General features: G+C 41.1%; 1 protein-coding gene across 1 annotated transcript in view; it reads left to right on the forward strand.

Annotated features, from left to right (window-relative positions):
- The first annotated feature begins 4181 nt into the window (after nt 1-4181).
- Nucleotides 4182-11716, forward strand: part of ADAM17 (ADAM metallopeptidase domain 17) — a 107861-nt gene continuing 100326 nt past the window's right edge. Inside the window, exon 1 of the mRNA XM_007935108.2 lies at nt 4182-4278. Coding sequence (XP_007933299.2) covers nt 4182-4278 — 97 coding nt within the window. The remainder of the gene's footprint in view (nt 4279-11716) is intronic.

Below are 11716 nucleotides of genomic sequence, written 5' to 3' on the forward strand. Positions count from 1 at the left end.
CCTTCCTTCCAAGGAGTGGCTAGTGGGTTTGAACTGCCAGCCTTCTGGTTAGCAGTCAAGTGCCTTAGGCACTATGCTACCAGAGCTCCTATATATACATATATGCATCTGTATCTCTATATACCCACTGCCGTCAAGTCAATTCTAATTTATAGCGACCCCTATTGGGTTTCCAAGGCAGTAAATCTTTACAGAAGTAGATTGCCCAGTCTTGCTTCCATGGAATGGCTGGTGAGTTTGAACCACCAATCTTCTGGTTAGCCCTCAGTTGCTTTAGGCGATCTCTCTCTCTCTCTCTCTCTATATAAACCAAAGATTATTAGTAGTTTTGATATATCCTACAAGAATGAATCTTGTAAACAGTGAATTAAGTCAGAAACAAAAAGATAAATATTGTACAACCCCACTAATATAAAATATATAGAATAAGCAAATGTATAGAGACCAAAGTTCTAGTTGGTGCAGTGGTTAAAGCACTCGGCTGCTAACCAGAAAGTCAGTAGTTCAAACCCACCTGCTGCTCTATGGGAGAAGGATGTGGCAGCCTCCTTCCCTAAAAATGTATAAAAATGTATAAAAATGTATAGCCTTATACTGCCATGAGGCAGTTCTACTCTGTTCTAGGATCACTGAGTTGGAACTGACTTGATGGCAATGGCTTTGGTTTTTGGTTTGATATAGAGACCAAGTAGTTCCTGGGTGGCTCTGGTAGCATAGTGGCTAAGACACTTGCCTGCTAACCAGATGGCTGGCGGTTCAAACCCACCAGCCACTCCTCGGAAGGAAGGTTGGGCAATCCTGCTATCCGTAGTGATACTGCCTCGGAAACCCAAGGAGGGGTCACTATAAGTCGGGTTTGACTCCACAGCACATAACAACAATAACAACAACAAATGGCTAATATGTGTGGCAGCTTAACCAAAAGGGTAGAGGTTTGAGTCCCCCCAGAGGTGCCTCAGATGAAAGACCTGTCAATTTATTTCCAAACAGAAAATCTGCCATTGAAAACCCTGCGGAGCACAGTTCTACCCTGACACACACACACAGGGGGCACCATCAATCAACTGAATGGCAACTGATTTGGTATTGAGACCAAACTTTAGAATTAGTGGGGAAAAGGGAGTTATTGCTTAAAGGGCACTGAATTTCTGTTAAGAGTGATGAAAAATGTGGAAATGAATTGTGGTGGTGGTTGCACAACATGGTGAATGTAATTAAAATCACAGAACAGTACATGTAAAAGTATTAAAATGGCAATGTCTTATTATATATAATCTTATTACAACAAAACAATTACAACAAAACAGTAAGGCAGCAACAAACATTTATTATTCCTCCGTTAGAGGGTCAGGAATCTAGGAATGACTTGACTGGGTGTTTATGGCTCAGGGCCTCTCATGAGATTTCAGTCTAGCTGTTGGTAAGCACTGCGGTTACCTCAGGGCTTGCCTGTGGCTAGAGAATCCATCTCCAAGGTCACTCACACAGTCTCTGGCAGGTTATCACTTCTTTGCTGGCAGTGGGCCAGTAACCTCGAGTGCTATGGGTCTCTCCATAGATTGCCTGAGTATCACAAAAGATAAGTTCCCATAGAGTGATCCAAAATAGGGCAAGCAAGCAAGCAAGCGACAGTCTGAGATGGAAGACCCAGTCTTTTATAACCTAATCTTTGAAGTGACATACCATCATGCCTGCTGTACACTATGAGTCATACAGACCAACCTTGGTACAGTGTGAAGTGGACTGATTACACAAAGCTATGAATATCAGGAAGCAGGTATCACTGGGGACCATCTTCAGGGTGGCTGCCACTGTGGACATCAAATCTCTAAGATTTTTCTATTCCATGTTTTTCAAATGATTTAAGTTTTATTTCAAAATGCATTTTGTTGTAAATGCTATTCTGTACAATTACATACATTTTTGATGAATTTTTTAAAAAATGTACATAGTTTAAAAAATTTGGAGGGATGAGAACAAAGTTTGAAGACCACTGATTTAGACTAGTTCTGCTAATCCATTTATATCTGGTTGTGTCCCTCCAATGATGTTCCTCTGGCTCATAATTTGAGTCCTAATTTATGAATGGAAAAGACCACTTGAAATCTGTCTCTGAAATTTAGCATAACTGGATAGCAATGCTGTTGTTGTGTGGCCTCTAATGGGACCTGACTCATAGCGACCTCTCCTTGGGTTTCCAAGGTGGTATCACTAGGGAAGTAGAGGGCCCAACCTTCCTTCTGGGGAGTGGCTGGTGTGTTTGAACTGCCAACCTTCTGGTTAGCAGTCAAGTGCCTTAGGCATGTTGTTGTTAGGTGCTATCAATTCTGACTCATAGCACTAAAAATGGGGAATTTTAATGTAAAAAAACATGACATTCATTAACCACACCTGTTAAGTGCCTTCTATGTACTAGAGCTGTGAAGGACACCAAAATAATATATAATCTACAACCTACTAAAATTATAAAGAGAGCATAGTGCTTGGATGCTCAAAGAAGAAATAAGATCACATTTTCATTGTATATAATTTGCAGAGAAGAAATTGTTTACTTTTTGATTTAGTATGCTATTAATATAAAACCTACTGCCATCGAGTTGATTCCGACTCATAGTGACCCAATAGGACAAAACAGAACTGCCCCCACAGGTTTTCTAAGGCTGTGGGTAGATTCTTACAGAAACAAGACTGCCTCATTTTTCTCCATTGGAGCTGGTGGGTTCGGACCACCAACCTTTTGGTTAGCAGGCGAATGCTTTAACCACTGCGCCAATGAAAGCATTTTATACTCCAGAAGAGCAGAACAGGTTCAATGACTTAAGCTCGAAATGCAAGGCCAGTAATTACAGATAATAACTGACATTTTAAATGGTTAGCACTTACTGAGATATATCATAATGATCGTAAATTTAAACGATAATTTGAGTATTTTACTAGGAACTAGGAGGCCCAATGCCTAAGGCATTTAACTGCTAACCAGAAGGCTGGCGGTTCAAACCCACCAGCCACTCCTCGGAAGGAAGGTTGGGCGATCTACATCCCTAGTGACACTGCCTCAGAAACCCAAGGAGGGGTCGCTATGAGTCGGATCCGACTCCACGGCAGTGAGTGGTTTTTTTTGTTTTTTTTTTGGTAGTCATAGTTAATGACTCAGAGCTAGGATTCTAGTTTCTTGAAATGGTTAGTTACATTTTTCCCTACCAGCGGAGTATATGTGCATTGAAGAAGCTCCTCTTGACTTTTCCTCCACAAAGTCTTTTTCATTAAAATGGATGTATGGTGTACTACTGTTATCCCTAGATGGAGGCCTAAAATGTCTCTGGTAGTCCAAACCTGAATCGCAGAAAGCCATTTTGCATCTGTGAGAGTTTTAGCTCGCGTAAGTTGGCATATGGCAGGCTTCGGAAGGCTGGCTCAGCGCTTATCGGTCAGGTGCAGACTTTTTTTGGAGGCCTCATCGGCTGTTTTCACTCGAACCCATCCTTCATCTAGGGTAGTTTATTGTTGGATTCTTTACCCCCACCATCCCACGCAGAACATACCCGGCAGAGAGCTGCGGCATCTGGCGCCAGGCGCTTCTTCTCTTTTGCCCTGGTGAAGCAGGTAGCTGAACCCGAGGGCAGATTCCACTGATGAACTAATAAAAAGATTAACAGGAATCCTAACCAGACATTGGTACCAAGAAGGAAACTGCCAGACGCACTTCTGAGGGTCTGCTCGTTAGCTCCCTCTTTTCCTCTTTGCGGTCACCTGCGTACAGAATCGAGGCCACGCCGGGCCTACTCAGGACATGGTGGAACCCTATCCAGAAGAGAGAGGTGGGGTTAGAAGGAGCACTAACATGGCTGCTGAACGCCCGCGACGGGGGCGGGGCGCGAGGGGGAGCTAGCAGAGAGACTTCCGGTGTCCTGCGCGGCGCCTGGCTTCCGGCTGTGGGCGGTGCGGAGGTCGGCGGCGGGAGGAAGTGGGCTGAGCTGGGCTCGCGAATCCCGCCCTCTACTTCCGGGGGCCTCGAACCTGCCTCTAGAGCTTTCCCGGTAGGCGGCGCGGGAGGAAAAAGAGGTTTGAGGGGCCGGGCGGGGCGGATCCCTTACTTCTCACCCCATGTGAGCAGTGTCCTGAGCCCCCGTCAGGCGAAGGCTGCCCGGAGAGGTGGAGCTGGTGGCCAGGCCTGGAATATGATGAGGCGGTGTCTCCTCTTCCTGACCAGCTTTGTTCCTTTCGTGCTGGCGCCGCGACCTCCGGACGACCCAGGCTATGGCTCCCACCAGAGACTCGGTAAAGATGCAGGAAAGTTGGTTTACTTCTGCTCTGGCGGCTGGAGCGCGCTGCTTGGAGGGAAAGAGTTGGGGAGCAGAATCTATCAGGTGTTTGGGGGCGGAGTATTGGACTATGGTGGCACGTCCTTAACTTTTCGGTATAGGAAGGGGGGTGTGGCTCTCTGAGAGCTCTCGTCTGAGTTTAGGGAGAGAGTAGAGGAGTTGAAAGAGTGAAGTTGAATGAGAGAGAGTTCCTGGAGTAGTCTCTGGTAGTGGTAGTGACTGAGGGCTTGGTAGGGATCTGACCCCAGGGATTGGGTAAGAGGAATGTTTTTGGGAAAGCGGCTGCTGTTCAGGGAAGGACATCCCTGCCCTACAGTGGAAAAATTCTTCTATGTTCTGCTAAAGGGTGGACTGCGGGAGGAGGCTAGGAAGTGGCTAAAGCTCCAGAGCTTTTCCTGGTCCTCTGGGAGCAAACTAAATTTCTACTGTAAGAGGTACATAGTGCAATAATCTGTTGTGTTTTGCAAACAACATAAGCAAGTTCTTAGTTATTTAAATTGTAGTTTATTGGGGGTGGTGGTGGTGTTAAAACCTGGCAAGCCAACTCGTGGTACTGTGAAAGTCTTCCTTTGCAAGTTTAAACAAAGAAATTATCAGGGATGACCAGTTTGATCAGTTAGGAGCCTAGAAACTAGAGACTTCTATTAGATTTTCTAGAGCGATTGGATTATAAGGATAGACGTGCATTTAGCGATGTGAAGTTAGGTGGAAAATAAAGTTTGTTAAAATTACAGTGTCTGTTAGGGTCCTTTATCTTTCACATATTGATATGGAACACAGTTTGATTAATTAGTAATAAAGTGTGAGATAGTATCTTTTCCCAGCGTGAAGTTGTAGCCTCCTGATTTATCATGGTTGTATTTTCCGCAAAATTCCATCACGATTCCATTTATAGACTTATGCAGATTGAGACACCGTGTGGGATTTCTGGCAGTATTCTTATTTAATGGTCAGAAACTGTAATGTTATGGGTATTAAGGAGCTCTGGTGGTGCAGTGCCTAAGGTATTTGACTGCAAACTAGAAGGTTGCTGGTTTAAACCCAGGCACTTTGGAAACCCTCTGGGAGTTTCTGTGAGTTGGAATGGACTCCATGGCAGTGGTTTTTTGTTTTTTTTTTTAAATATAGGTAGTAAAAGTGTTGAGTATTCCCACCTGAACACCTGCCTGTGGTTTTACTCAAATTGAAGTGGATTACAAATGAATAGTTTAATGAAAGGCCAAGGAACCCAGTAGGATGTGTTGAGATGTGATAATATCCCACTGTTGCTTCCCAACCCTGTAGGACAGAGTAGAACTGATTCTTAGGGTTTCCAAGGCTGTAAATCTTTGCTGAAGCAGACTGGCACATCTTTTTCCAGTGGAGCAGTTGGTGGGTTTGAACTTCGACCTTTTGATTAGCAGACAAATGCTTTAATCACTGTGCCACCAGGGCTCCTAGATGTGATAATAAGTCAATACAAATTAAAGGAGAATTTTGAAATAAAGGTGGTCAGGATGGAGAGATAGGATAAGGGTCTATGTCATTTTAAAAAATAAATGTTAAAAAAGAATAAACATGTCTGGAGATACAAAAATTTTATTTTCATTACCCTGACAAAACTATTTCACTTATGTTATTCTTTTGCTATTATGTGGGAAAGTGTCGTAACTACTAGGGACACATACATATAGAGAAAAACGTTCCTTTCTAGATCAATTTTCAGTGACATTTGCAGATCATAAGGTTTTTTTTTTGGGGGGGGTCATATAGGTTTTTTTGGTGTGTGTAAAGTGCAGAACGTCTTTGTAAAAAAAAAAAAAGCTTAGACTTACCCATTTATTCATCAAATAATTTGAAGAACACATGCAAAGGCATTGGAGATAGAAAGATAAGACAGTATCCACCTCCAAAAGCATGGTGGAATAGAGAGAGAGAGACAGAGATCTAAACAGATAATTCTTAAACAGCATGGAGGAGAGTATTAGAGCTATGATGACAATGTGAAGAAGGGGCACTGAACCTAGCCTGGCAAGATTAGTAAAGAGTTCTTGAAGGAGGTGATACTTGAGCCCAGACCTTAAGATTAGGTACATGAAGTGGGAGAATAAGGACACTCCTGAGGGGGGACTTAAAGACTGTTAGAGTTGAAATGAACCTTTGAGATCCCGTCTAGTTTTTTAATAAATGAGCAGAAAAAATGATTCTCAGAAAGGTATTGTGAGTTGTGAAGTTCATATTACTAGTGATGAACATATGAAGAATGACTTTTTTGTGTTTGTTTGACAGCTCAGGATGTAATTTATTGCTTAACTCATCCCTACTATTACTTAGATTGAATTAGTTAAGACCAGTGAATAGTTTCATACTTAAAGGGAATGGTTGTTTATTTTTCGTTAGCCTACTTTTCCTATAAATATTACCATAACTGCAGTACTAAGTATTGATTAGGCATTTAACAACTTTTTTTGAAGGGCAAAAATATGTATCATAGGGCTTTTGGAGTACTCCATAAATCATCCAAAATGATTTCAATTGAACTGTTATGAATTGCATAATTTTGGAAAGTTACATGAGTCATATGAGCTGAGTCACGATGATATCTCCGTGAAGTTACAGCTGAGATGTATAAGTCTCACTTTGATTTCAAAATTGTTTTCCCTTTGTGTTACTTTTAATAAAAGAGGATGTGGTGGGTGGAAGGAAAAAAAAATATAGGTCACAGATGAGGGATGAAAGTTTGTATCTGAAACATGTACTGTGTTTTGAAATTTATTTTGAAGTTATTGGCTGAGGGTCCTCCATATTCAGTTCTCATTTCTCATCGTTGACAGCACCATTTTGCTCAATATTTTGACATTTTGGCTTCCTCTTTTGATACTCATTTTGATTACAGGCTGAATTCTTTCGACATGTTAACCACTCTACCCATCTCTAAGGAGATTGAATTCAACTCTGCTTTTTCTGGTCAGAGAGATAAGTTGTATTTCTAGAATAGAGTGAAGAGAAGAGTTAAGCAGAGAGCTATGATGGGAAAATTGGAGAAATCCTTTTGGCCTACACTGGATTTTTTTCTGAACATTAAGTGTAGGTATTCTCCAAAGCCAAGTATGATAGATTTTTGGACCCTTCACCATTTTTGTGTTTGTGATAGGTAATAAGTGAATGCAGCTGGCAGTATGATTTGAAGAAAGTCTGAAAAAGATTGGCAGGGAAGAAGGATCAGAAATAGGCTTCCCTGAAAGAAGGAAGTGAAATGAAGTGCTTTTTCACGTATCCCTTAACTTAGTCCTGATATCAAACAAGGAAATGGGTATTTTTCCAAACTGCTGTTTTGAAATGAAATTTCTGAAATTATAGTTGTTGCCCTTATACAACATCCAGATTCCTTAATTTAATTTCATGGACCTTCATGACTACCTCTGCCTGCCTCTCAAGTATTACACTTCATATTTTTTGTTGTTCTGCACTCCTGCTTCATTGAATTGCTTTAATTTCTTAGAATATTATGTTCTTTCTGTATTTCTTCTGGACCTCAGTTTAGGTTATGCCCTCTATTCAGAAACCCCTCCTTTGTATCCCCTTCTTTTGGCTGAATCCTCATCTTTTTGGTCTTAACTGCAATCCTGCTTCTTTGGGAAAGCATCATTGGCTCACCAGGCAAGGGTTAGTGCCCTTGCTATGTTCTTCTATAACAGCTGCAACTTCCTCTCTTTAGAACTTGAGACAGTATAAATTTTTGTGTAATGGTCTTTCCGCCAATGTCAACAGACTAGAAGTGTGTTTCTCTTTCTCTTCATTTCCCGCCTAGTGCCTGGAAGGTAGAAGGTTCTCAATATATATTTGTTGAATAAACAAATAAGTGGGATCTGGTGGAAAAGTGAAAATATTAGGGTGAATGTGTGAGTAAGAGAGGAGAGATGTGGGAGTGAAGAAGACACTAAAGCATTGAGGAAGAGTAGGATCTCTGAGAACTAGATAGAGAAGGCCAAGCAAGAGAAACTGTAGCAGTGGCAGAGAAAAGCAGGAAAGGTGGGTAGGGTATACATAAATAATATAGGCACAGTGGTTAAAGAATTAAAGGTTGGCAGTTTGAACTCACCAGGCATTCCGAGGAAAAAAGATGAGGCAGTCTGCTTCCGTAAAGATTCATAGCCTTGGAAACCCTTTGGGGCTGTTCTACTCTGTCGTACAGGGCTGCTTAATTGGAATCCACTTCATGGCAATGCTTTTTTTTTTTTGGTTCTACTCTGACTTTTTGAATTAAGTATAGATGCTTTTTCTAATTTGTGTCTGGAGCTAGCTGAAATGAGAAGTTGTTTGGGGTGATTACTGCAGCAACTTGTAGAAAATAAGGAAGATGTTCTTATTTTAAGTGATGGGCAGCCATTGTGGAGTTTCTTTGGAAGAGAATATGACCACACACTAAGTGAAGGAAGATGAGTTTTGTAGCATTGCCTAGAATTAGCTGTGATAAACTCTACTGTAAGAAGTCAAGTGATTTATATTTAGGTTTATTGACAGATTTGGATATGGGTAAGGGTTACACTTTTTGTGAAGGGGGAAATATATATTATGTTGAAAAGTTACAGAGAATTGGAATTACCAGTGGTTTGAATTTTGAAAGTAAAGTGCAATTGAATATTGAGTGTCTGAGAGGTTACTTGCTAGTGAAAAGACAATAACAGCATTATCTCCACTTTTTTTGGTCAAAGAGCTGTTTTTATCATATTGCTTATCATGGTTCTAGTTACTGAAAGAAGATAACAATTGAAATTATTAAGTATTTTAAAGTGCGTTAGCAAGCTACATTAAAAAAGTGTTTATTATAAAAAATACACCAACACTATCTTGCCCTTATTTTTTTTCCAGACCTATTTTTAGACCTAGTTAAGCTTATGCAATGTAAATGATATTTTAAAAATCTACCTTTATTTATTCAACATTATAGCATAAGTATTGTACCTTGTTCTTGCACCACATTGTAAACAGCATATTAAATGATGGTAGATTTTTTTGTTATCGTTATTTAGCAGTGCTGTAACTTACCTATTGCCTAGTATTAATTTGCCTTGTTTCTAATTTTCACTTAAAAATAATGCAAGGATGAACAATGAATATCTTTGTACTTACCTGTTTTTTCTTCACTTTGAGCTTTCTGTAGCCTATGTCAGTGTTCGTAAACTTGAATGTGCATTAGAATCATCTCCAAGACTTATTAAACATAGATTGTTAGACCACCCAGAGAATTTCTGATTTAGTAGGTCTGAGGGGAGGCATGAGAATATGCACTTTTAACAAATTTCCATGGTGATGCTGATGGTGCTGGTGTAGGGACCACACTTTGAGAGCTATGAACTGCTGGCCTATAACATTGACAATGAAACTGTAATATTGAGGTTAGGTTTCTCAGTCAGTGGCAGTGATTATGATCTTGAATGAAACTGAGTTCATGTACCAACTTGCGTCAGGGAAGTTGGAAAGCTGTACCAACCTGTATCAGGGAAGTGGCATCTCAGCATTGAAAATTTGTGTAGTTTGTGGATAGTTGAGTGCTGATATGTGCAAGATTCTATGCCAGATATTGTGACATGAGGATACTATGATGAATAAAACATAGCTCTCTTTTGGCTATTTAACAGTCTGTTTGAGATAAGATAGATAGATCCTAACCAAAAAGTGCCAGAAGAAAGATATAAATGCAGGGCTTTAGAATTCAGAGGAAGAGGAGGATGTATTTTGCTGACATGTCAAAAGGTAGGAGACCAAAAAGTCCAAGAAGAGCTAGGCTATTTTTAATGACTTTGAAAAGTATAACATTAATAAAGCTTGGGTTTTGCAGCCAGAGAGATACAAGTTCAAATCCCACTTCGGTTCTACAGTAGCAGTGTGACCTTGGACAAATTACTTATTCTCTTTGAATCTATTTCTTATCTGTAAAATGGGAACAATACCCCAGGGAGGCTTGCAGAGATAATAGTATATAAAACACCTAGCATGGTGCCTTTTAAGTAATGACCACTTGAAATTGAATAGGAGGGAGTTCCAAGATGGCGGAATAGGCAGAAAGACTGCACAGACCCTCTTCAACAAAGAAAAGGGGAACCAATTAACAAAGACATAGAAGAAATCCTGGACCCCTGAGCCTTGAAGGGAAGGATATAGAACTGGACTAAGCCCCAACTAGCAGAAGAATTTGCATGAAAATACCAGAACAGGAGACATACCTGGAGCTGTGGTCTGGCAGCGATCCTGACAGCACAGACAGCTTGGAGATTTCCCAAGTGGTGGTAGGAACTAAGAATTAACCTAAAAATCAGCCCTGCTAGCCAGGGACTCCACAGGGAACTGCTCTGGTGGCTGGGGAATAAAAGGGGAAGCAGCGGTGAAGAGGAAGATGGGCTGAGCTGTGGACTTTTGCCTGTCCAGAGGGTGCCGCCATTTTGAATGTTACAAGCAGCTTGATCATTTTGCATATTTAAAGAGACAGCACTCTACCAGATTCCAGGGGCTTAATAACAGGTTCTGCTTGCCAGTAACCCCAAGGGCACTCCGGACCTGAACAACGGAAAAGGTGTGACATTCCTCTTGTTACTCTTTTACCCCACACCCCTTGGTGAACGGAGGTGCGGCCATCCCCCACTCCCACCCACCTTCTGGGCCCACAGGAACGCCATCCCAGTCTGTGTGCTTGGACGGAGCCTGGGTGCCCTGCCCTGTCCTCTACCGATTTGTTTCCTTTTTTACTTTTTCTTTTTCTTTTCTCTGGTGTTTAGTTTGCTTGCATTTGTCTGCTTTAAAACTACTATTATTATTAAAGGAGCTCTGATAGCATAGTGCCTAAGGCACTTGACTGCTAACCAGAAGGCTGGTGGTTCAAACTCACCAGTCACTCCTTGGAAGGAAGACGGGGCAATCTACTTCCATAGGGAGACTGCCTCAGAAACCCAAGGAGGGGTCGCTATCAACAACAACAACAACAATTATTATTATTAATACTTTTGCCCTCTTTACTATTATTCTTTACTCTTCCCCTCCCAGGTCCTAGTTTTTAGCATTTTTTCTTTTCCCTGTTCCTGGTTGAAATTTGTTTTTTTTTTTTTAATTTAAGTTTTGTTTCTCCCCCTTTTCTCTCATTAACCCCGTTACTTGTTTTTCTTTTTGTATTTTTCCCATTTTTTTTCCTTCATTATTCTCCTTCTCCACCTTTTTTTCTCTTAGTGCCCTGTCCCCAGATATTGCAGATTTTCTTGTTTTTCTTTTCCCCTTTTGTGGCTGCTGTTCCTGTGTCATTACATGGTGTGTTTTTTTCCATTTGCTTTTAGTTTTTTGATGGTTATTCAATTGTAATTTTTATCTCACTGAGTGGGAGACAGCAGTAGTCCCCATAAGACACAACTACACCCACACCTCCT

The sequence above is a fragment of the Orycteropus afer genome, unplaced genomic scaffold, assembly GCF_000298275.1.
Source record: "Orycteropus afer afer isolate SDZICR_OR568_19922 unplaced genomic scaffold, OryAfe1.0 scaffold00025, whole genome shotgun sequence".
Lineage (NCBI taxonomy): Eukaryota > Metazoa > Chordata > Mammalia > Tubulidentata > Orycteropodidae > Orycteropus > Orycteropus afer.